The sequence below is a fragment of the Thamnophis sirtalis genome, unplaced genomic scaffold (genome assembly GCF_051295495.1).
Source record: "Thamnophis sirtalis isolate CommonGarterSnake01/CBP01778 unplaced genomic scaffold, rThaSir2_p1.2 scaffold_2, whole genome shotgun sequence".
In the NCBI taxonomy this organism is placed as follows: Eukaryota; Metazoa; Chordata; class Lepidosauria; order Squamata; family Natricidae; genus Thamnophis; species Thamnophis sirtalis.
Genome location: NW_028261382.1, coordinates 122,611,285 through 122,637,653, shown reverse-complemented (window position 1 = coordinate 122,637,653; position 26,369 = coordinate 122,611,285). Strand labels below are relative to the sequence as shown.

The 26,369-nt window shown below is 38.6% G+C and overlaps 1 protein-coding gene across 1 annotated transcript; it reads left to right on the top strand.

The window, feature by feature from the left end:
- The first annotated feature begins 478 nt into the window (after positions 1 to 478).
- ATP6V1C1 (ATPase H+ transporting V1 subunit C1) lies at positions 479 to 20,310 on the top strand. The gene is made up of 13 exons (XM_087706798.1): positions 479 to 607; positions 3,489 to 3,633; positions 4,678 to 4,745; positions 6,134 to 6,219; positions 7,142 to 7,236; positions 8,372 to 8,463; positions 8,959 to 9,057; positions 11,393 to 11,461; positions 14,015 to 14,107; positions 14,188 to 14,281; positions 17,924 to 18,021; positions 19,269 to 19,395; positions 19,710 to 20,310. Exons 2-13 carry the CDS (start codon positions 3,502 to 3,504, stop codon positions 19,803 to 19,805), a joined length of 1,149 nt encoding a protein of 382 aa, XP_087562924.1. The 5' UTR covers positions 479 to 607; positions 3,489 to 3,501; the 3' UTR covers positions 19,806 to 20,310.
- Positions 20,311 to 26,369: the final 6,059 nt, after the last annotated feature.

Here is a 26,369-nt window from a genome sequence, read left to right as displayed (position 1 = left end):
TCCCAGTTTCTAACCTGGAGCCTTAACCAAATTGCCTCTCATACGGTCACCACCACCGTATACTTTACATATGTAGTAAATTCCTACAGTACCTGTCTCTTTACTCACAACTGTAGTGTTTTTTCTGTTATTTTCTGTATCTTTTCTTCTCTGCCCATTTTGGATCTACGTTAATGAAGTCACTTAATACTGTTTATCATTCTTCTTTCAAAAGAATAAAAAAAAATGACCTCCAACAAGCAAACCAACCCAACAACCTACCCAGCTTCTCTTTCTCCTAATTTATTATTTTTATGACTGGCGTATTGAGATGAGGGAAAAAAACGCACCAGGGAGCCATATCACCCCACCCACCACCCAACGCTCCCGCAAGCTCCTCCAAGGCGAAGCGACTCCACTCCGGGTCTCCGCCGCCACGGGCACCAACCCGCTTCTACTATCACGGGGCGCATCCGCTCCACTGCGGCTGCCCAGCTCCTCCTGCGGCGCCTCGTGACTCCTGTCACGTGTGTTTTCCGTCCCGCAGAGCTCGCCGGTTCCTTCGCGCTCGTTCCGCCTCCGCTGCGATTCGGGCCGGTCGCGGCTTCTTTCCGCCAGGTGCGCGTCGGTAGGTAGAGGTATCTCGGTCGGCTCCCGAGGGGAGGGAAAGCCCTCGGTCGCCTCGGGGAAGGAAGGAGGAAGCTAGCCGGGAAGCTTCTCTTCCGCGGGTTGGGAAATGCATTGATCGCGGGCACGAGCCCGCGGGGAGGACAGAGCGTTTCTTGGCCCACAGCAGAGACCGTGGGATAGGTCGGACTACAGCTCCCATCATTCCCCACCAGCGGACTCTTTAACCCTTGGAGAGGGGCTGGGTGGGGGAAAAGGCTGCCGTGGCTCATCCGACCGTGGAGTCTCTCTCTTCATGGCATTTGCACATCTTCCTGTGCTAAGGCCGGCTCAGCCGGGGCTGGAAAGTAGCTCAGGAAAAGTTGACCCCTGTGATGGGTCGTGTTTGGGTCGAGGGTGGGGGACTTCAAAATTCCGGGCCCAGGACTGGTGGAGTTCTGGCTAAGATTCTCTTGTCCCCTAAAGATTAAGGTCATTTTTAATTTCATGAAATATGCAATGATTTCCCAGGGAATCAAAGATGAACTCAGTTCTTGGTTGACCACCTCGAACCCTGCATTTTATTTAACCACAGTATGGGAACAGTACATTGTATGTGTGTGTGTGTGTGTGTATATGTGTATGCCAATCGTTTACAAAATAATAGGTATAAAAATAAAAATGAGTGTGAATGAAATGGGTACGAGTAAATGGGGAGAGTAGGGCAGGTAGGGTAGGCAAGATGGTGTGCTTCTGCACGCCCCTTACAGACCTCTTAGGAATGGGGGTGAGGTCAATGGTAGACAGTGTAAGGTTAAAGTTATGGAGATTTGAAGATGTAGCAACAGAGTCGGGCAGTGCATTCCAGGCATTGACCACTCTTGTTGGCGAAGTCGTATTTTCTGCAATCAAATTTGGAGTGGTTTACATTGAGTTTGTATCAGTTGTGTGCTCTTGTATTATTGTGGTTGAAGCTGAAGTAGTCATTGACCGGTAGGATGTTGTAGCGGATAATTTTGTGAACTACGCTTAAGTCCAACCGTAGTTCTAGGTTGTCCAAGGCCAAAATTTCAAGCCTAGTGGTGTAGGGTATTCTGTTGCGAGCAGAGGATATGTTGTGGGGGGGGTTCTTAGGCTTCACCATAACCTGGGATTTCCTGACATTCTCTTAACTAAGTTCTGATTAGGTCTGAGCCTGTTTTTATTCTGAAGCTGCACAAGGTCAGGCTGGTGCTATAGGTTAAAAGCAGGATGGCTTGGTTCTGTCACCTTGTCTCTTGTTTCAGGATAGCTTGGTTCGTATGAGCATAGGGGCCTCATACTAATCTCTGTGTGTTAACCCTTCAATGCATCAATGCACCATATAACTATCATATAAATATAGCAACATATTTATTACATTTACTGCATTTTTTATTAATACTAACATGCAAATATATGTTTAATTTTATTGATAGTTTACATTTTTATTCCTGTGAGTAGTTGTCGTAGGGGGTCCAGTACACTGCTTTGCCCCGGGCCAAAAATGCTATTAAGATGACCCTGAGTTGTAAAGAAGAGCAACTAAGACGATTAAGGGCCTGGAGACTAAACCTTATGAAGAACGTTTGAATTGGGTTTGGCTAGTGAAGGACTAGGGATGACATGATATCAGTTCCAGTATTTGAGGGGCTGTCAAAAAGAGAAGGGGGGTCAACTTATTTTCCAAAGCGCCAGAAGGCAAGATGAGAAACGAAGGATGGAAACGAATCAAGGAGAGAAGCAACCTTGAATTAAGGAGAAACTTCCTAACAGTGAGAACCAATAACCAGTGGAACAGCTTGTCTCTAGAAATTGTGGTCATTTGTCTGAAATGGTTATAGGATCTCCTGCTTCAGCAGTGGGTTGAACTAGAAGACCTCCAAGTCCCCTTCCAGCTCTATTCTGATTGATCGCTTATCCTAACTTGGGCAGTCTGAAATATAATGCAAACTGATACGATAATGCCTTTTGTTAAGAGGGGTGTACTCACACATTTTTTGAATAAATAAATTATTTCTCCCATCAGTTTGTTGATTTGATTAATTTACTTAGTCTGTATTTACCTGTATTACTTATTGAGCTCTGGAAACTCAGGGCAATGTGCATGGATATTGTGAGGTAAATCCTTTATTTTTCCTTGTGATTTCTATAAAAGTTAATGATATTTTAATCAGGGGAGCAACAATTAATATTAGCTAGATTAGAAAATCATTTGGAAGGATGAAGTAGAATATAGAGTCCAGTATTTATGTGCAGATTTCTAGTACTCCCACCAATTTGCTTAGGTTATTTTATGGCTCTAAATTTCTATAATTAAGACAGAAAAAATAAATCTGCATATTGTATCTGCACTAGAATGACTCTCTGTTATAGCTTCCTCTTTTCAAAGAATTGGGCTGGGCAATTTAGAGTTTTCTGGCAATGATTCCATTCTTCTCCTTTTTTAGAATTATAGTTCCTTAAATAATAGCAATGATAATGCAGTTTAATCCTTAAAATGACTTCAGTAGTATATTTTCATTGCTGTATTAATATAGCTTCAGTAGTACATTTTCATTGGGAAAAAAAGAGAAAACCAACCCTTCAATGTGCTGAATAAACTATATAGAAAAAAAATCTGGGTCTACAAAAAACTGGTACTGTTGGCTCAGAATGTGATAATCTACATGAATTTTTGGATATCGTTTTTAGCAAATGTGAAAAATTACACAATATTTCCTTGATAATTCCTACCTTTGGATAGTTGGATAATTCCATTGTCCTAAAGACAATGGAGAATTTAAACTTATGTGTTCAAAATGAATATTGTTGTTTAGTTGAATATTTTATTTTCTTCTTGACTAAAAAAAAATTCACTCTATTTTCCAAAATAATCATTGCAGTAACGTGACCAAAATGACAGAGTTCTGGTTGATTTCTGCTCCTGGGGAGAAGACATGTCAGCAGACATGGGAGAAGTTATGTGCTGCAACTATAAAAAATAATAACCTGTCCATCAATGCAAAGTTTAACATTCCAGATTTAAAGGTATAGCTGATTTATTTTTCTGTTCAAAATGTTACTGTTTAACTTTGTATTGCAATTTAAATTAAGGGGGGAGGGTTTAGATAATAGGATGGATAGATCACATTCATTTTGATAGAGTATGTTATACAGCTATAGTAATTTATATTAATTGTAAATTATTATTTAACTCATGAAGTACAAGTAGGCAGTACTGTAGAACTATCTTATTGGGCTGTGTAATGCTTTGTATTTGATTTGGGAGAACTGGTATAAAAATGGAAAGTGTGGCGCATTATAGCAGCAACATCTCTTTCCAAGATTACGGAGTTGCTGTAGAGAAGCTTGAATCCACAGCATTGCACACATGTTGTGCGTTGACAATAAAGGTTTGATTTGCACTAGTACAATACCAGTAAAGAGTGCCTTTATTTTCTAAAAATAATCTAAATTTTTCTCTCTGGTTACTGTCATATGTATAACATCCATACATGTAAGCAAAACTATTTGCTCTAATCAATTCAGCAATTCAACTTTTAATTATACACACATACTATGTTTACATTGCATGTTGTGCATTATACAATACAAGAAAACAGTTCTATGCTTGGAGCTGAACATATTACATACATAGCTGTCTGTGTAAGTCAGTAGTGTCTAACTCATAAGGTCCCAGTATTTCAGGCAAGTATTTCTTACAGCCTTGCTTCCAGAGTTAGCAATGGAACCACTGACCTTTTGTTCATACTCTATGTGCTTCTCCCATCTGGTTTGCAGTAATGAGCACAGAATTTTACTAATATATGAAATAGCATTTTTATACTGTATGAAATAGTTTTAAATTTGATGAAAGTTTTCAATGAAATAATTTTTATTATGTTGGATTAAGGCATAATAATTAAAAAAAACATTGTAGGTTGCCAGCTGCTGCACATTTTTGAAACTTAATCCTATTGTATTGAATAAGAACTTGCTTATGATAAAATGCACAGCCTTCTCTTTTTGGCTCAGTTTCTTTTCTGTTTTATGTTTTTGCATATTTTTCTAAATAATTCTTTCCCTCCTTAGGTTGGCACTCTCGATGTCTTAGTTGGTTTATCTGATGAGCTGGCTAAACTGGATGGCTTTGTGGAAGGGTAAGCTCTACTTTTTCATATATCAGCACTTTATGACTTCTTTGTAGTTATTCTGTGTCAAACTGAGTATGACAGTCTTAACTGCTATTGTTTGGGCTTAACTAGTTAGGGACAGTAAAAATTCCTTCAGATTATACTGGTAGTCCTCGACTTATGACCACAGTTGGAATCAGAATTTCTTAACAAGGCCTCGTTAAGTGAGTTGCATCCGATTTGTTGCCATGGGTGTTCAGTGAATCACGGCCATTGTTAAGTGAATCATGCGGATGTTAAGTGACTCCAACTTCCCACATTGACTGCTTGATCATATGATCCCAGGATGCTGCTACCACTGTAAATACATGTGGATTGCCAAATGCCCAAATTTTGATCACTTGACCTTTGGGAGGCTATGGCGGTCGTAAATAGAAAAATCAGTCGCTTTTTAAAGTGCCATTGTAACTTTGAATGGTTGCTAAACAAATGTTTACAGGTTGTGGACTACCTGTGCAGTCAAATAATATATTTAATAATACAACTCATGATTTGTACTTTGACACTAGGATTGGAACTAACAACAACTAGGATTGGAAACAGTTTCAAATGAAAATTTCTGATGTTTGTTCGAAGTGAAAGGCAGCGGTTATTTGAGCACAGTGTTAATTTGGAGAATCGAGAAAGTTATTGAAAACCTTCTAGTTTATCAATCTGCCAACTTTTAAGTGTTTACAGTTTTGTTAACAGGCTAACCTTTCTATGCCTGAGGCTGTCTGTTGCACTAGAAGTTTAAACTGTTAAGGCTGATGTGTTTAGGATTCAGACAACTATGGGAAGTGAAAACAGGATGTATAAATGGATTAAATATTCTTTAAAAGTGGGAGAGTAGAACTGAAGAAAGAACAGGGACATTTATTGGGACAGACAGCAGTTGTTAATGATAAACACGATCTGACATATTTTAAACTATGGACATTAGAAGAACATAACAAGCAGATTCAGCCAAGTTAGACTGCTAGGGCCATCTAGTGGCATGTCTTCATAGTGACTGGGAATAGCTCTCCTGCAGTGATCCCCAACCTGGCTGGCACCAGGGACCGGTTTTGTGGAAGACAATTTTTCCAGGACGGAGGATGAGGTGATGGTTTGCATGCAGCCTAGATCCCATGCATGTGCAGATAAAGCTTTGCTCACTCACCTGCTGCTTGCATGGTCTGGTTCCTAACAGACCGCACACTGGTACCAGTCAGTGGCCTAATGGTTGTGGATCCCTGCCGTCCTGAATACCATACAGAGATGCCAGGAATTAAACTGTGAGGCTGATTGTTTTTTGTAATGCAAAGGAAAAAAAACCCAGTAAATATATATTCTTTAAGATATTAATCTTAAATCTTCCCCATTGTGGTCTCCAGTGTTGTCAAGAAGGTGGCACAATATATGTCTGATGTGTTGGAAGACAGTAAAGATAAAGTTCAGGAAAACCTTCTCGCCAATGGAGGTAAATTTTGTCTTGCTACTACAATGTATTTGAATACTGAGGGTGGATTATATAGAAGACTATCCTTCAATTCTTATGTGGAAAATAAATCAGTTTTGGAAAAAAAATATTTTGCATAAAAGCAACACAAACATAATAAAACAGCCTTTATTAAATCTTGTGTTTGCAGTGTCATAAAGAGAATCCTGAAAATCAGTTTGGTATAGTAGTTAAAACATTAGTCTAGAAACCAGGAGATTTTCAGTTCTTTTCTGCCTTGGGTACAAAACCAATTGGGGGACCTCTCAGCCCAAGGAAGGAGGAAATGGCAATGCACTTTTGAAAAACTTCATCAAGAAAACTGCAAAGACTTGTCCAGACAATCTCTGAGAATCAAACATGATGGAACAGAAGAAAATGAAAGAAATGTACAATATGGAAGTAATATAATATGGAAATAATTTAAAGCATATAATGCTGATTCCATTTTTTCTTCACACCTCATAGAGAAAGCATCCCTAAAAACAATATATTTGGCTAGATATGTATTCTCCATGCTACAATTCAAAATAGATCTTCAGAATTCACCAAAACTAATTTCTAAAAGATACAGTGCCAGTATGATAATCAAAAGTCAAAGGAGATTTTGTCTTTAATTAGACAAAGCTAAAACTATAAAAGCTATAGATGAGGCAAATTCTTCCATTCTTTCTACATAGACATAAGAATTTTTTCCTCATTACTTCTATGGTAATATATCCTAATTGTATGCAAAAGTTCTTGGGTGGATCAGAAATGGCCTATGCTCTTTGGGTGGTTACACTGTATTCTGTTCCATCTTTATTTTAAGTAATTATTTTTTAAATGTATTTAAAATCCCTAGATTTTTTGTAGGATGTATGGGTTTGCTTATTTAGTTCAATATTTAATCATTTTTCCCTAGTTGATTTGATTACCTACATAACAAGATTCCAGTGGGACATGGCCAAGTATCCAATCAAACAGTCTCTGAAGAATATTTCAGAAATAATTGCTAAGGTAAGATTATACCCGTAAAAGACTATGGAGCTTGTATGCTAATTATTAATACAAAATGACTATTTTTATTGCATAAATAAAGTGAATACCATAAAGTGATAATATTTTACATATTCAGGATTATTATTTTTTCAAAATACTTATATCACATATAAATTTGAATTACATAATTTCCCTGGGAGTAAATACTATTGAAATATTTAAAAATGTATAGATCTTTGGTATGAATTTTACTACTTGCCATTTTGTTCAGTTTTTCTATAGATGCACACATACTTTTATATTGCTGTGCTACTTCAGATGATTAGTTATTTCCTTTTTTGCTAACTATTCTCCCTCCTATTACATGTGAGGTACTTACCACTAGACATGTGCAAGATCTTGGGATTTAGGGAATGGAGCATTCTGAAAAATTCCAGAATGCTCTGTAGCTCCTCTGCATCTTGTCAATCTTGGAACTGCCAAATTGGTCAGGAAGCAGAGAAACAGAATATTGAAGTGTCCTGTAGATTAGAAGACTCCATTCCTGAACCCCATATTGCAGTTCATGAATGGAATCCTGTTTGCTAAAACAGTGAAAATTGCATGGCAATTTTCAATGTAATTTATACTGAAAAAATTTGGCCTTGTTTCTTAAATATACGTACATCTAATATGTATATTTTTGGGGTACAAAAGCTTTTTTCAGAGTAGTACCATCAAAGTACGCTTAAAACATTGACAATGTGTTTTGTCATTGATAAAGAGTTTTATTCCAGAAACATCAAGTGGATAAAATTGTTGCAAAGAAACACTGCAACTACCCGTAGTTTGTTGCTTCTATCTGACAATAGTTTTCTGTAGACATTAGTAGAAAAAAAATCATAAAATACAAAAGGTTTTGAGCATAATACATCTTTTTTTAAAATTACAGACTGCTAAAATCCTATTTCCTGGTAATATTTCCTGGTTCATTTCTAAAAACCAGAATCATTGAAGTTTAGTCTATTAATTTGAATACTTTGCCTCATTTTTTTGTTTATTTTTTTCCTTTTTATTTGGCTGCTTGCAATTAGTAATAGGTTTTATAGACATATTTAATTTGGGTCTCTCCTTCCTTCTAAGACACAGGTCCTAATTATTATTTTTTTCCAAGGGAGTGACACAGATTGATAATGATCTAAAGGCAAGGGCATCTGCATACAACAGCCTAAAAGGCAACCTTCAGAACTTGGAAAGGAAGAATGCGTGAGTTGTCATCTTGTTTTGTAAGATTGTCTCAGAGCTGGATGATCAATTTGATATATATTCAAATTCTTGAAATAATGCACATGTAGAGGAAGCTATTCTGCCTCTTGAATTTTAAAACACAAGTTCTGAGTAGGAATGCAATCTTGTATATCTAGATGGTAAAGGAGCATTAAGTGTTGTGTCGTCTTTATAGAATGTCTTTTAACCTCACTAACTTCATTGTAATCAAATCTAATCAAATGTAGGTATAAACCTATAAAGATCTATTGAGTTTCCCAGCATATACTATAGAAAGTTACATCAATAATGTTAATTTCCCAAAAGAGGGGGAAAAAAGAGATCTGTGGAAAGTTTTGCTCTCCACCTGAATCACATTCCTGTCATAAGCACAGAGGCACTTCCAGGTTGAACACCTGAATGAATAGTACTTATATCCATTTAAAGATTGAAGTAGAACACTCACTTCCTCATCTTCTTTTTCTGCTTTGACAGGGGAAGTTTGCTAACAAGAAGTTTGGCTGAAATTGTGAAGAAGGATGACTTTGTACTTGATTCTGAGTACTTGATTACATTGTTAGTAGTTGTACAAAAGTAAGTCAATATTTTATGTCCTAAAAGAGAACAGACAAGAAAAGTCCAAGAGGAGAAAGAGCTTTTTGTTTAGGGAAAGATTTAAATGAAGTTCTCGCATATATAAATGAAAGGCATATATGAAAATGTTGCACATCTTTTAAAAATAGTAGATCGCTCCCAATTTCAACAGATGGACTTTGAAAGGATTTATACAATCTTAAGAGAAACTATAGTACATGTAGTCAAGACTTAGTGACTATAATTGGGATTGACAATTCCGTCTGCAAGCACCATAGTTATTAAGTGAATTACGTGATCTTGCCTGACTTAGATGTTTCACTGTGATTGTTAAGTCAATCACCAGTGGTTGTTAAGTACGATGTCACATGCTTTGACTTGTGACTTATTGCCAGCTTCCTCATTGACTTTGTTCGTGGGAAGCCATCTGTTGCAATTGGTGATTGTATGACCATAAGGATGCGGTGAATATCTTATGTTCAAGGATCAGTCATAATTCTACTTTCCCAATACTGTCGTAAGTTGAAACAATTGCTAAATGGGGTGGTCATTAACCAAGGACTGCTCATATGGAGCAATCTTGTAATTAATCCTAAATATTATAGTTCTATATAAATTGAAATTGTTATTATCATAAAATATGCATCCTTAAAATTAAATAAGTCAAGTAAAATCACCTCAGCGTGCAATTTCACTTACTGAGTTGCTTGACTTGTTTAGTTGTAGTTTGTAAAATTTACCAAAATCAGTCCGAATTTTGCTTCTTAGAACTTGATTATCTTTGTCTAACTCTACATCCTACCCAGTAATTTCAGTAAAATATTGGTAATTCTAATAATGAGATTGTTTCTTTTGTAACAATACTGTAATCTAAGTATATTCTACTTGTGTTCTAGCTAAATTGTTAGAAGAATACTAATGACGTTCATTTTTTTAAAACAAATTGAACATTTCTACTAAAATAGTGTTACTTTAGAAAAACACACTTTAAAGCTAATAAAAACCTAGGCAGAAATAAGATATTGCAGATTTTATTTATTTACCATATTTTTGAGCCACAAAATACCTGTCAACATAATTAGTGCATTTTTAAATTTAAAAAATGTAATTTTAAAAGAAGTTCAACTAGTTTCAGCAGCATTTCACAGGTTTTCTTTCACAGTAGGAAAACAAACAGTAATTCCCAGTCTTAACACAGGTGTGTATAGGATAGAATCAAGTCCTTTACTCCACTGTATTTATAGCTTTTTGCATATACTAATGCGTTTCCAAAACGCTGACTGGTTTTTCCATGTTCTGGACTCTTGTTTTCATTTCCAGTCATAAAACAGTCATCAATTGTTCATCAAAATGGCATGACTGTTCTTTTGATACATGCCCCTCCTTTGGAAAGGACTTTGGTGTGCTAAGTTTGCAGGGATAAAGAGACACGTTCATTTGTTATCTACACTATATTGCCAAAAGTATTCGCTCACCTGCCTTTACTCGCATATGAACTTATATTGGCTCCCAGTAGATGTTCAGGTGCAATTCAAGTTTCCTGGTTATTGCCTTTAAAGCTTTAGATGCCATAGAACTGAGCTACCTGCAGGACTACCTGCTCCCCTCAACCTCTGCCTTCCCCATGCATTCCCATATGGACATGCCACATGCTCCAGATCTTTGATGTCTAATGGATGTTGTTACAAATTCTCTACCCAATACTCATATTAATACAGAACAGATAAATAAAAATCAGTCTGATAAAATCCAGACTAACTATAATTAGCACAAAGAATAATGAAAAAAGTCATTAATTTGGAGAAGTCACGTTATAACTGATATGCTGACTGCTATCTGCAGTTCAACGGTTCAAATCTCACCGGCTCAAGGTTGACTCAGCCTTCCATCCTTCCGAGGTGGGTGAAATGAGGACCCAGACTGTGGGGGCAATATGCTGACTCTGTAAACCGCTTAGAGATGGCTGAAAGCCCTATGAAGCGGTATATAAGTCTAACTGCTATTGCTATTGCTATGCATCTGTAGGATAATAAAAATGAATGAAGCATGGAGTAGACTTAAGGAAATATCTAGCCACATTATGGGCACTAATGCAGTGTCAGTGACTCAACAATGAATCCAAAGGGGAAAAAATACTAATAGCAATTCAGTCGGGAAGACATAATCACAGGTTAAATACTGTAAGTTCACATGCGAGTAAAGGCAGGTGAGCGAATACTTTTGGCAATATAGTATATATGTATATGGAAAGGCAGTAGTTTGATGCTCCCCGATTTATTGCCATAGATACACACCTATGTAATATTCTCAATGAAAATCTGTCTTTTTATTTCAGGATGAATTACACTGATTGGATGAAGCAGTATGAAACTTTGACAGATATGATAGTCCCTCGATCCAGCAAGTAATCTTGTTTCACTTTTCATACCATTTTAATATACTTGATTCTTGGAGCAATAGATTGGAGTACAAAATATATGTTTTAAACATTCCATGTGTACAATAGTCTAAAAAAATTTTCTCCCTAAAAATGTTCATCTCTGTTATTTGAATTTGAATTGAATTTTACTACCCAAACTATATTCTGCAGAACCGATGCTAATTCTCTGTGCTCAAATATGCTTGTGTAGAGGCCTTTTGTTCTCTGTTGATGTGTAGCTTGGTCGGTGAAATTAATTTGTTTTACCACTTTGCCCCCCCACCTCCCCAAACCACTGTGCTAAACTATGGTTTGTTGAATAAAATATAATCTGAAGTATAGCAATAGCAATAACACTTAGACTTATATACCGCTTCACAGTGCTTTACAGGCCTCTAAGCGGTTTACAGAGTCAGCATATTGCCCCCAACAATCTGGGTCCTCATTGTACTGACCTTGGAAGGATGTAATGATGGGTCAATCTTGAGCCTGGTGAGAATCGAATTGCTGACCCACTGGAAACTGGCAGTCAGCAGAAGTAGCCTGCATTCTAATTGTTGCACCACCACAGCGCTTTAGATTATATGTATATTAACTCTAAACACAAATTACACAAAACCAAAACAGATAAATCATCACATATTAATGCAGTCCATAGGTCTAGTTATGACCTCAGTTGTTTTTGATGATAGCGGTCTATCATTTGCCAGAGGGAAGAGGGGATCAATTTATTCTCCATATTCTCCACCTGAGGGTAGGACAAGAAGCAATGAGTGGCAACTCAGAAGGAGATTCAATCCAAAAAAGATTGCACAATCATTTGTCTGGGTGATATGAAGACTCCTGTCTTAGACGGGGGGGTTGGACTGCAAGACCTCCAAGATCCCTTCCAACTGTATGATTCAGTAATATTCTTTATTAGATAAACTACTGTATTTTTTGGAGTATAAGATGCACCAAGGTTTTGAAGAGGCAACTTTTTAAAAAAGTAGGTAGGTAGATAGATAGAGGGATAGAGAGGGAGAGAAAGAGATAAATACAGTAGGTAGGTAGGGAGAGAAAGTGAATAGTTAGGTAGTTAGGTAGATAAAGGAGGAGAGAGAGAGAGTCAGTAGGTAGGTAGGTAGGTAGGTAGAGGGATAGATAGAGAGAAATAGAAAGATAGAGAGAGAGAAATACAGTAGATAGGTAGGGAGAGAGTAGGTAGGCTGGTAGGTATAGGGATAGAGAGAGAGAAATAGAGAAAGAAATACAGTAGATAGGTAGGGAGAGAGAGTAGATAGGTAGGTAGGTAGATAAAGGGATAGAGAGAGAGAAATACAGTAGGTAGGGTGAGAGAGAGAGAGTAAGTAGGTAGAGGGATAGAGAGAGAAATACAGTAGGTAGGTAGGGAGAGAGTGTGTGTGTAGGTAGGTAGATAGTTAGGGAGAGGGATAGAGTGAGAAATAGAGATAGAGAGAAAGACAGTAGATAGGTAGGTGTTTCTGCTGGCATAGCATTTGATCAATGAAATTCTCATCAATCAGTTAAAGAGCTTTCGGAAAGGGGAAAAAAGATTTTGCACTCTGCAAAACTCCCAAAAATGGCCCGTTTTTCACGAAAACAGGTCCGTTTCCCCCCCCCCAAAAGAGGCATGAATAGCCTTTGGTGGGGGCTTACAGAGTTCTCCTGGGGGGGGGGACAAAAAGGAGCAAAAAAGGCCCATTTTTATCAAAAAAATTGCATGCATAGCCTTATGGAGACTTATAGAGTGCTGCTGGGGGCTGGAGGGGGGCAAAAAATGGCCCATCTTTTGCTCATTTCTGCCCTCAGCCCCCAGGAGCTCTGAAAACTTCCATAAGGGCATGCACAGCCATTTTGGTGAAGGGGCGAGGCTTCGGGAGGCAAAAAATGCTGTATTCAGTGTATAAGAAGCACCCAGATTTTCAGCCTCTTTTTCGAGGAAAAAGGGTGCGTCTTATACTCTGAAAAATACAGTATATTGGTGAAATAGTACCAAATTGCACAGAATTTTGTGAGTGCAGACCAAGAAGAACTCTTATTCTAACCATTTTCCCCAAACTATGTACTTCAATTCATGCTTTTCATTCAGTATATGTGGCTACCAAAAGCACTTTTGTGTTGGACACTTAGATTGACACTATTTCCTGAAATAATGAAGTTTGAATAGCCATTGTTTGTTGGGAAGAATGGGCTTCTTGTGTAAAATATGCCATCTATGTTACTTTTGTTAAAAGGGTAGCGTAGTCGGTGAACTGCAGTTACTGTTCTCTAATCCAGTGTTTCCCAACCTTGGCAACTTGAAGATGTCCGCTGGGGAATTCTGGGAGTTGAAGTCCGGACATCTTCAAGTTGCCAAGGTTGGGAAACACTGCTCTAATCGAACCATACTGCCTTAAACCTATTACTGTAAACTAAATGTTACAATGTAATACAAAACACTAAATCAATTTACAAGCTTTGAATTACAACTTCGGTTTTTATTCCAGTTTGTGGTTTCATTAAGGCTTACGGGTCCTGGCATCTTTTACTTTGCAGCGTCCTTTCTGAGGACCAGGATAGTTATCTCTGTAACGTCACTTTATTCAGGAAGGCAGTGGATGAGTTCAAACATAAAGCAAGAGAAAACAAGTAAGTGCAACCCTGCTTTGTTTTCTTGTTGAGGAATAGCTACACAGACATTTACGAATTACACTTCTTTCCCTGTGCAGATTTATTGTCCGTGACTTTCAGTATAATGAAGAAGAAATGAAGGCAGATAAAGAGGAAATGAACCGGCTGTCTACTGATAAGAAAAAACAGTTTGTAAGTTCATTGATATTTTTGCATTAAATACATAAGTAATTTTTCAGAATCAGTTTCATTGCTGATGATCTTTTTAGGTTTTTTCATATAAACATGGTGCATCCACTGGTTAACAAATAAGCTCTGTTTCAGTAATTACTAAATGTTTTAAAAAAGTATTTAACAAGAAGTATCAAAGAAGCTATAGTTTAGGTGTAGTACTCACTCTCACTTTTGTTCCAGGTTATATTTTTTCCATCAGGGAATTATATTTGACCTGCAAAAGATAGAATGAATAATGCAAGGGCACTCTGGCAGATAAGGAAGTGACTTTAGATATTAAATGCCAGGTGTGTTCTTTTCTAAAAGAACATGTAGGTATTATTTAAGAACTATTATTCATAATCTTTCGCACTTTGTAGTGAACTTTTAGAATAGTTTATTAAAGGATGAATTAGTGAATGTCTAGGAAAGAATACATCGATTACTAAGAAGCAACTTGACTTTATCAAGAATCAGGTCATCTTTCTCATTTTAAATAGAATTATAGTCAAGTAGATAACAAGAACAGCACTTTTTAGCAAAACATTTTACTGGCTTTCTAACAGGTCCTTACTGACATTTTATTAAGCCAATGAGTTGGACTGAACTGTTTTAGATCGCTAAAAAAATAAATTTTCTGATTTTGGCTGCTGAACAAGTTCTGACAAGGATAACTATGATCAAGTAGTCATAGGTAGTCCTTGATTTACATCCACAATTGAGCCCAAAATTTCTGTTGCTAAGCAAGACAGTTAAGTGAATTTTGCCCCATTTTATTATCTTACTTGCCACAGTTGTTAAGTGAATCACTGCAGTTGTTACGTTAGTAACACGGTGGTTAAGTGAATATGGCTTCCCCATTCACTTTGCTGATCAGAAGATTGCAAAAGGGGATCCTATGATCTCAATATTATGGCCGTCATAAACACATGCCAGCATCTAACTTTTGGTCACATGACCACAAGGATGAGGACGGTCGTAAATGTGAGAAGCGGTCATAAGTCTTTTTTTCCCAGTGCCATCGTAACTTTGAACAGTTGAACGGAACGGTTGTAAGTTGAGAACCACCTGTATGAGGGTTCTTCATTTTCCAAGGATGAGCAACACTTTAGCATAGCAGATAATTGTACATAATGCTTAATTGTTGCACACACCCATAAACTGTTGCTCTGGGTTAACTTCACCCTCCTTGGAAATACTAGTTGATGTAGCCATGTAAATAAGTCTTTAATGCTCAAACCTTAAAAAAAAGAGTCTTAAAGTTTGTAAAATGGCATACAACATTTGCTCCCTCCAAAAGGTTTTACACTTGTTGGGATTAGGTGCTGCCTAAGTGTGATTGCTCCTTTTACTGTTCCAGGCCAAAATATGCTGCTTACCATAGTTTGTAATTCTGGCAATTGACTGATAGCCCTCTTGCTTCCCTATATCCCAATTTCCAGACATCGCTTATTGCTTCCTTGTCTGCTTGCTGTCTTCCTATTTCCTTTTCTCCCACCCATCCACAATGGTCTTAGAGTTCTTTTACAAGTGAGGGGGCCTGTGCTTTCTGTGCACATCTGCATGTTCTTGAAAATGTTAAGGTGTGGCTTAATTAGCCAAACAGCTCAAACACTTGCATGGATGCTTGTGAATAAACTGAATGGAGGAATGAATGAATAAGCACACGTCAGCTCATGTTTCGATTATTAGAATCTTTTGGGAAAAGGCATGAGCTAAACTGAGCTTTGCGGAGATGGGGATGGAAAGCATTCTGCCAGGTTGCAGCTGTTTTTCCCAAATGTCGCCAGCAGCCTCAGATTTATTTTCTCACAACCATAGAATATATTACTACTGGGAAAACCAGTCGTGATGTATGATGGTGAGAGTTTGACCTTATGAAAGACTGAACACTGAAGAATTGATGCTTTAGAATTGTGGTGTTGGAGAACACTCTTGAAAGTCCCTTGGACTGCAAGGAGATCAAATCAGTCAATCCTAAAGGCAATAAACCCTGACTGTCCTTTGGAAGGACAGATACTGAAGCTGAAGTTCAAATATTTTGGCCACCAGATGAGAAGAAACCATTCATTGGAAAAGACCCTGATGCTGGGAAAGATGGAAGGCAAAAAGAGAAAGGGACAGCAGAGGATGCGCTGGTTAGATATTGCAATCAACACAATGAACATGAATTTGGGCAAACTAAGGGAGCCAATGGAGGATGGTGGGGCTGGCATGCTATGATCCATGGAGTTGCAAAGAGTTGGTTATGACTTAACGACTGAACAACAACAATAGAAGTCAGAAGCAATATTCAAAATAACTCTGGCAATTTTAAATATAAATTTATGCATCTTGGTATAAATAATACAAGTACAGGGTAGGGAAGACCTAGGTTGATAGAAATATGAAAGAAAATGATTAGTGTCTTAATCCAAATTGAACTTGAATGCAACATTGTGGTTATTTTTTTTAAAGAAAAAGCTAATAGTCATAGGCTATAATAAGAGGAATAATATCCAGGCCACGAAAAATAGATTAAACTATTTTTCATAGAGAAATTACAAAATATACTGACTAAGATGTTGAGAATTCTTCAATTGAGGAGCAGGTGACTTATTTATGCAGAAGGAAAAATACTTGAAAGATTGTCGCATAGGAGAGGAGAACAAATTCCAAAGATTACATCTGAAACCAGTGATCAGAAATGGCAAGAAAGTAAATGGCAAAAAAGAGGCTGAAAATCTGGGTGCGTCTTATACACTGAATACAGCATTTTTTTTGCTTCCTGAAACCCTGTCCCTTTCACCAAAATGGCTGTACATAGCTTTTAGAAGGCTTTCAGAGAGCTCATGGGGCCTGGGGAGGGCAGAAATGAGCAAAAAAAGGCCAGTTTTTTGCCCCCCAATCCCACAGCAGCACTCTATAAGCTTCCTAAAGGCTATGCATGCCCTTTTTTTTGGACAAAAAAAAAACGGGCCCGTTTTTGCAAAAAATGGGCCATTTTTTGCTCGTTTTTGGCCCCACCCCTTTGGAGCACTCTACAAACTTCCTAGGGGCTATTCATGCCCTTTTTTGTGGGGGGGGGAATGGGCCCGTTTCCCCAAAAAACAGGACGTTTTGGGGAGGTTTGCAGTGTGCAAAACCTTTTTTTTAAAAAAAATTCCTCTTCAAAACCTTGCGTCTTATACTCTCATGCGTTTTATACTCCAAAAAGTACGGTAGTTGTTTGAAAGTGTGAATAGGTGGTGGACATTAACACTTCTTCATGTGATATGAATGATACGCTAGCAGGGATACTTACATCCTGCATTGCCAAGAATCTGATTCTGTGCAGGATTATTAAGTTGTCCACTTGAGATGACGTGATGTTCAGTTTCACTAGTACTAAAACTGATACTGCAATTTTTGATGTTGTTAAATAATATTTGAATTCTGAATAATAAAATGGCAACGTATAAATGCTTAAAATATTAAATACACTGACTGTACTTAATTAGTTCAATTATCCTGTGTTTTGGCCTATTATTTGAAAGACGTGCATAACCATAGTTTTGCGCCTGCACATACACATTTTAAATATTCAGGAGAAAGTCTTCTAATGTTTACCGTGTCTGCTTGCTTTTCTCTGTTTAATCACAGGGGCCTCTAGTCCGGTGGCTAAAAGTGAATTTCAGTGAAGCTTTTATTGCATGGATTCATGTGAAAGCCCTAAGAGTCTTTGTTGAATCTGTTCTAAGGTATTAAATCTTTGTTGCCTGATACAGTTATCTGTTCCTTCAGGAATTACACAACAATTTTATAATCTCACTTTAGGAAATCTTGGTAGATAAACTCCCTTTTAAAAAGTACCAAACTCCGTAGATGAAATGAATTGTCTAATAAAAAAAAACTTTGCAAGTTACATCTATATAAAGAAGAATGAAACTATAATAAAAGCCCCTCACTATCTGAACTCATACAGTTCAACTTAGGTTAATGCAACTGTGAGAGGAGAATTGGTAACTTCTGCTTCAGGCATAGAATACTGCAATTTAGTATGTCATCCTGCTATTACCCAGTTGCTAATCCCTTCCTCAATTTTATGATCTGCGTTTTCATTATGCAGCAAAAGATGTAATTTCTATTTCTATAACCATCCCAAAATAAGAGATGGTGCCATATTTGGGAGTATACATCATTTTAAAATGATTGTCCTTAACTAGTTACATCAGCAGTCTCCAACCTTTTGGGTACTAAGGACCAGGTCTGTGGAATACATGCATGCATGCATGCATGCATACATACATACATAATACATACATACATACATACATACATACATACATACATACATACATACATACATACATACATGATATAGTGTACTTATTGTCAGCGTTCCAAATATCATGCAGAATTAAATCAGAGTCCAAGGCAGAGCTATCCTTAAAGTTCCAATTTAATAAGACAGACATGTTGGCACATCTGTGGAAATCCCAATTCTAAAATCTTCTTGGGATTCCACCCAGTTGAAAGTTCATGATCTTATCCCTACACCCATAAATCCATCACATGGTCCAATCTTCTTCAGCCACGCTGGCATTTCCACCTATCTAGTTCTGGTCAGATGCAGAGGTGCGGAGACAAAAGATGACCTTGGGCTTCTAGAAAAGAATGACAACAATACATTCCACAATTCTACTCCTTTCTATTTCCCCCTCCCAACTACTACACTAATGAAACAGCACAATGAAATAATAGAGAGTGTGGCAGGCCAAAGATCCTAAAAAGGAATATAACTGCAGGCCTGACACTTATGTTATAGTGCTTCAAAAATGCACTGAAAATATGTCTTAAATTGAAAGGAGAGAAATTGGAACCCAACACTAAAAAAAATGGTGTCAGATATAATGATGTGAGTGATGAATATTCTTCTCTCCATCTCTGCCTCCCTCTCCCCCAAGTTAATTAGCCTTTGCAAAAAATGACTTTGTCATTTATTTAGGTATGGCTTGCCAGTTAATTTCCAGGCTATGCTCCTTCAACCCAACAAGAGAACAATGAAGAAATTGAGAGAGGTCCTCTATGACTTGTACAAACATCTTGATAGTAGTGCTGCAGCAATCATCGATGTAAGTAATCTGTACTATAATGAGGTTACCTGCAGGTTTTGCCATAACACTGAGTAGATTTTTTTTCTGATTTCATATTGTTGGAGGGGATCACAGAATCCAATTCCCTGCCCAATGCAGAAATCCAGATTAAAAGATTAAGATAATGATTAAAGATAGTGTCTCAGCTTCAAGTATGAAAAGGCAGTTCTGAGATTCCTTTGATTTGAATGGGGGGAGGGTAATTTTTATATATGTGAGACAAAGATGTGACCATTAATTTTGGGGGGGCTAAATTAACTCTATAATTAATGTGTTTTTTTTTAAACTTTCAGGCAACCATGGATATTCCAGGTTTGAATCTCAGTCAGCAAGAATACTACCCTTACGTGTACTACAAGATAGACTGCAACTTGCTTGACTTCAAGTAGCTTCTTTCTGAATCTAGTGATCTTCTCATAGTGTTGATGTACAAGCAAGAAAGGTTGAAGAATTTCGCTCCTAAATCTCTCATAAACCCGTGCTTGCTTCTTTCTCCCTTTGCATAGGAGAACAATCCCCTTGGTGGTTGATCCCTTGACATTTTCTTTTTAAAGAGAAATGTAATTATTGTTTTTAATAGATCAGGTCTGTAATTGTATATTGAGAGAATCAAAAGTGTATTTATAAATAGTCCTTTATTTAAAGAGTAAGAAACTAAAGGAGGTCATTCCGCTTTCATGCCATGCCTCATCAAGACCTTGTTTATACAGCAAGATGGTGGGGAAAACATGCCATTGTTCACTGTTTTTCATAGGTGTGCTATAAACATTGTAATTGAATTGTGATGTAAAATATGTGCAGACTGATATTCAGTCGATGCTTTCTGAATGTTTTACGTTTACAAGATACTAAGCACTGCATCCACCCAAGAAAATAAAAAATGCCTGTACAATTGTCTTGCCTTTGTACTTATGTTCTTATAGGCCCGTGACGGCGAACCTGTGGCACACATGCCACAGGTTGCATGCAGAGCCCTCTCTGTGTGGGCATGCGAGCAGTCAGCCCAGCTCAGCTCCACCGTGCATGCGCATGTGACTCCTGCCCAACAGATGGCTTTTGGGTCTCTGCCACTCCTGCACGGGGTTAAGTGCAAGAGCGCGGGGGTCACACGTGCATGTGCGGTGGCACGCACACATTGCGCTATGGGTGTGTGCACGTGCTTTTAGCAAGTGACGATAAAAAGGTTAGCCATCACCGTTATAGGCCACTGTAAAATGTATAGGGAGAGTTTCATGGCATATCAGTCACAAGCAGTCACATTTACAGAAACTTATGGTCCCACTTTCCCTCCATAAACCTGGTTTAAATATTGTACTAAGGCAAGGGTGTCAAACTCACACCCTTCGCTAAACTGGGCATGGCCAGTGTGTGATGCTTCCGGCCCGTGGGCCACGAGTTTGACACCCCTGTACTAAGGCATGGGTGGTTTCAGTATTGTTCATTAAAGAAATCATTGTTTATTCTTTATGCTGAGATACAAATCATGATGTATAAGCTGCCATGGTTGACTTCACAGATGTGATATATGCATGCATACAAAAGCTTTAAAATAGCAATAGCAGTAGACTTATATACCGCTTCATAGGCCTTTCAGCCCTCTCTAAGCGGTTTACAAAGAGTCAGCATATTGCCCCCAACAATCTGGGTCCTCATTTTACCCACCTCGGAAGGATGGAAGGCTGAGTCAACCCTGAGCCGGTGAGATTTGAACCGCTGAACTGCTGATCTAGCAGTAGCCTGCAGTGCTGCATTTAACCACTGCGCCACCTTGGAATCACGAGAAGAATTTATTGCAGGAGCACATCTTGACTGTTGATTGGCTGATCACATTAGCTTTATATTCAGATAGTCCTGGGGGTTGCTGTATAATTAGGGTACTATGTTTCCAGTGCACTAGGGGGCACCCCTGTGCCATTTTAGAATAAACATTATAAATGGTATTTCAGGGTTTTGTTACATGAAAAACACAACACTTCCATAGAATCTTCCTCGTGTTTCTATACAATTCTTTTCCTGCCTTTTGCTAAAATAGAAATTGTAGGTCTATGGGTAACAAGAATACATTGCTCAGCTACAAGTAGCGCTTAAGAGAATGACAGTGCTTTTGAAACATGATGTAGAACAAAAGGTCTGAACTTCTAGAAAGCTCCAGAAATTGTTAAAAGGCAATATATCTGAATATACTCTGACAATTGCCATAAACATATACATATCAAAAATTACTACCATTAAAGAATCTATTAAGTGCAACAAATGGCCCACAGAGAATGCAAAATAAATTGACTGATACATGTTGTAGTAAATAAAGTTTAAAACTGCACAAAATCCTAAGAAATGAAGAATATTTTTAAAAAAACCTGCTACTTGGACCTCTTGTATAGAAAAATCAAAGTAATGGTTTGGTGAAACAATTATATCCTCATTGCTAAGATATATGCAATTAAGCATCATATTGCATGTCTTAAGCCTCCTGTCTCAGTTTAATATTCCACATGGATCAGAGCTATATTTCTCCTTAGTAATCTTGTGTGCTTACATAAATTCTTGCTGTTCTTAATTTTAAGACACACAAATCAATTCTGTGAGTTCTGGAACTCTTTCAATATTTATTTTGAAATGTTCGTCTGCAAATCGTAGGTTACTTATTAAATGTACATGACACCCATCTCACGATCAGGTTTCTCTGGGTAGCTTGCAACATGCTAAAAGCAACAGTATAAAACATTAGAACATTATTATAATTAATACAAATTAGCCAAGACTGGAACCAGTAAACAACAGGGTGGGGGCTAAAGTCTTTTTTTTAAATTGACTAACAACCTCCATCAGGGTATATCCCATTAGGCCTCCAGACCAATCAGCAAAACCAGGTTTTGAGGCCCCTTCGGAAGGCCAAATAGATGGGGGCCAGGGACGTGCAGTAAGGAGAGGCAGAGCCTCACCACTGTCATCATAAAAAGAAAAAAAAATGTAAAAGGAAAAAGGCAAGAGCTGAGGTCAGGCTGAGCTAGTTGCTACCAGAGTCACCGTGGATTACTCTGCTTAGTGCTTAACTGTTTAAAAAAGCCTCTAAAAAAGTGCCCTCTACAGGAGGTGGCAGGAGAATGATGTGCCTCATCTAGTCTGACTTTTTATGATCCCTCAAGCAGAGTTAAGCAAGGGTTAAAAGCCGAAAAAATTCCTGACGTAGATGAGGCACTTCGTTCTCCTGCCTCCTCCTGTAGAGGGTGCTTTTTAAGAGGCTTTTTTAAACAGTTAAGCAGAGTCATCCACACGGTGACTCTGGCAGCAACTAGCCCAGCCTGACCTCAGCTCTTGCCTTTTTCCTTTTACAATTTTTTTTTTCATGATGGCAGGCAAGAGCAGAGTTGAAATCCTCTCTGAAACAACTGGAAAAGGTATGCATGGGTCGGAGGGAGGGGGAGGAATTCAAACTTCATCCTCCTGGTGCAACTGTGTGTGTGTGTGTGTGTGTGTGTGTGTGTGTGTGTTTGAGAGCGGGGAGGGAGCATATTGAGACAGTTCTTTAGTTCATGCACTATGTAACACTCTAATACTATGCCTTTGGGTCTTCTGAAATTTTAATTATCCAATCATAAGCAAAAACAATGTTTTCAATAGAATGAATTTCCACTTCTACTTACACCTGCCAGCCAAAATGCTGCTAGTGGTATTGCTAACATGGGCTGAGGAGGAAAACCTAAATTTGAGCTGCGCTACTATGAGAGCTGGACCAGGGAGACTGAGTCCACCTGGCTGACCAACACGGATGCTGAGCCTCAGCAGCAGTTGTTGCCCGCCGCCGCCGCAGAGAGCAGCTATGCCGAGGCCGGCCTGAAGAGCCCTGGTGAGTCGTGAAAGCGCAGGGTAGAGGGCCGCCCTTCCACCGCCACTGTGGCTGGCTGCCCGGCGGAGAGGATGCTCGGATTCCGCCGCCTCCCCCTTCCCTCTGTCTGAGCCTCTGAGCCGGAATGGGGTCCTAATCGGAAGGAGCAGCACTGCTCGGGTATTTATCCCAACCCTCCTTCCATGAATTTCTAATGTTGGATTTCCCCCCTTACCAAAGGGAGCCCCCTTGTGGAGTATTGTGAAGCTGTTACCATGGTAACTCCACAGCGCTGTACAGTAGAAGTCGTGTTAAGGCACAACAGGCTCTTAACAGAACAGACACCCCGAGGGATGTTAGGGGTGTCTTACACACACACACACACAGTATTTTTTCCCAGAGGATAAGTAATCTGTGTACCAAGTTTGGTTGAAATTGCTCGAGGTGTTCCAGATGATTGATTGATAGATAGATAGATAGATAGATAGATAGATAGATAGATAGATAGATAGATATAGATATCTCCTTATCAGATTGGTTTTTTAATTACATTTTTATTCTGCCCATTTCTCCTACAAGCTGACTCTGGATGTTATTTTCTTTATTCTTGTGAAGTTTGCTTCAAGGTAACCTGAACATTTGGATAGCAGTGACAAATAACACTTTGTTAAAGTTGTATTTTGAATTGCAAGGGAATCTGTTTTACAGTTTGGTTTCCTATCTATCTGACATATGCTTCATTTTGAGGCTATGTTTCCATTTTCTGTCAGAGCACATAAACTGAGTGTAATATTTTCTGATTTGGAGGAAAGCCCCCTTTTTACCCTTTTAGTTGTAGTTTCTCCTCCCTTGTTCTCTACCTGTCCCACATTCCTCTTTATTTTTCAGAAGCTGCCATTTTAGCAAAGGTTGCTCTTTAGAATTATTCTCTGTTGCCAAGCAACACCATCTTCCGCACAGCTTAGTATCCATACAAGCTGTCAGGGAAGAATATCCTCCTTGAGTAATAGCCATTGCAGGTGTCTAATTTGAATATGTTGATCTGAATTAAAACAGCGAGTCTTTACCATCTGGGTTCAGTCTTCATTTTTCACATTTATTTCCAGCATTTTAGAATTCATATCCTTGCTGGTATCTCAAGGCACCTAATGTCTCGGGGTAAAATAATCCAGGGAAATAATAACCAAGAAAACGGCACAGAAGACAATCTACTTCTGTTTAAAAGAAAGACACAATACAACATACCAAAACATTTCGATGGGCTGTGTTTCCACCTGAAATCTCAGATTAGCAGTAGAACCAATTACCCAGAAAGCTTTTATGAAAATGGCATTTCCGTGTGGGAATTTCCAGGGGAAACCAATTTAGCAAAGTTCAAAAAAAAAAAAACCAAACAACCTAGCTGGTTTATTCTTTTTGCTCCTCAACAGGCAGTGGCTCATAGGATCACAGAAAGGGAAGAAGAACCTTTTTGGCCATGCAGTCCAAGTCCTCGCTTCTTATGCCAGAATCCAAATTAAAGCATTTTTAGCCTCTGCATGGATACATTCAATAAAAGAAAGCCAGCTATGTTCCTCAAAATTGTTGCAATTGTCAAAAAAACTCCTAAAGTTGGGAATTATCCAACCCCACAATTTTGGTCTATGCTCTTGTCTATAGTCTATAACAGTGATGTCTAACCTTTTTGTCCTTGCGTGCCAAACGCATGCACGTAACAGCATGCACGCACATGCCCACACCCATAATGCAATACACGAGCGACATCCCCCCCCCCCGAGCCCCGTTTTGGGCCTAGCAGGACTCCCTGAAGCCTTCTGGGACCAAAAATGGGCTGTGGGGAAGAGACACTCCCTTGCGCCCTCTCCTGCATTGAACCCGCCTGCCACGCATGCACGCACATCACCCACATGCACGGCAGACTCAAATATCACCTGGCCAGCAGGAGGCGCGCACGCATGCACGGTGGAACTGAGCTGGGGTGATGGCTCGCATGCCTGCCTGGAGGGCTCCACATGCCACCTGTGTCATAGGTTTGCCATCACGGGTCTATGATCTTGTGGGACAGCAGAGAACATACCTTCCGTATGATTTCCTTCCAGATTTTTTTTAAATGCTATCCCTGCTATCCTTAACCTTGCTCTCTCCATCTTGCCTTGTAACACTTTGTTTTCAGTCTCTTCTAAAAAAAAAAGGGGATGAGATGCATTATGTTTTCTAGAATCCCAAGCAGCATAAATTCTGCATTTCAAAATGTTTTCCCCCAGCAGGATGTTGAGCACAAAGGTTTCCTACAAAGCAAAGAACATATGTCAGCGTTTAGAAATATAGCCCATTTTATTTGTGTACACAATCCTGACTCACCAGTTGCCAGGCAGTGGCTGTGTGCGGCGAGGCCATTGTGTGGAATAGACATAATGAAAGATCCCACTTTCCGTAAAATTACCTCCCCCTCCCTAAACTGACTCATTAAAATGCCACTATGAATAGGTTTTTGCATCAATATTGAAACATGATGGTATCATCTTCATTTCCCCTTTTCTCAGAACACGATTCTGTTGCACCATCCATTAGCAATAATTGTGTTCTTTCCAGAATGAAATGATTTCCAGCATCCTGGAAGTGAAAGATCTTTTGTTACATACTAGTTCCTTTCACATGTCCTATTAGGCCACCATATGGTTGTTTAGTTTCAACTTAATATGTTGCATGAATCCAAAGGAGAAGTTCAGACACACTGATCTGTGGTTTCTTGGCTGAGTTTAGTTGCTTAGTGTGATATATGAACTCAGCTACTTGTTTTAACATGGCTGGCTGGGGAATTCTGGGAGTTGAAGTCCACACATCTTCAAGTTGCCAAGGTTGAGAAACATTGTACATATTGTAGGTTAGCACAACATTTGAATTTAGTTTGTATATAAATCTATGCCAGGCCTGCAGCCATATTCCTCTTGGAGTTTTGGCTTGCCACACTTTCTATTATTCTACTATGCTTTTTCTGTTGTGGGAAAATGGGAGGGGGGATTGTACAGAGTTAGATGCTATGAAGCTAAAACAAAATTCTCTCTAGAAAGCCAAGGTCATCCTTTGTCTCTGCACCTCTGCATCTACCCAAAACTGGATGGGTGGA

Excerpts from the sequence above, each read along its gene's own strand:
- ATP6V1C1 (XM_087706798.1), top strand. The coding sequence starts at position 3,502 with ATGACAGAGTTCTGGTTGATTTCTGCTCCTGGGGAGAAGACATGTCAG. Across the intron at positions 6,220-7,141 it reads AAACCTTCTCGCCAATGGAG|TTGATTTGATTACCTACATA; the intron begins GTAAATTTTGTC and ends ATTTTTCCCTAG. Across the intron at positions 18,022-19,268 it reads TTTGTTGAATCTGTTCTAAG|GTATGGCTTGCCAGTTAATT; the intron begins GTATTAAATCTT and ends TCATTTATTTAG.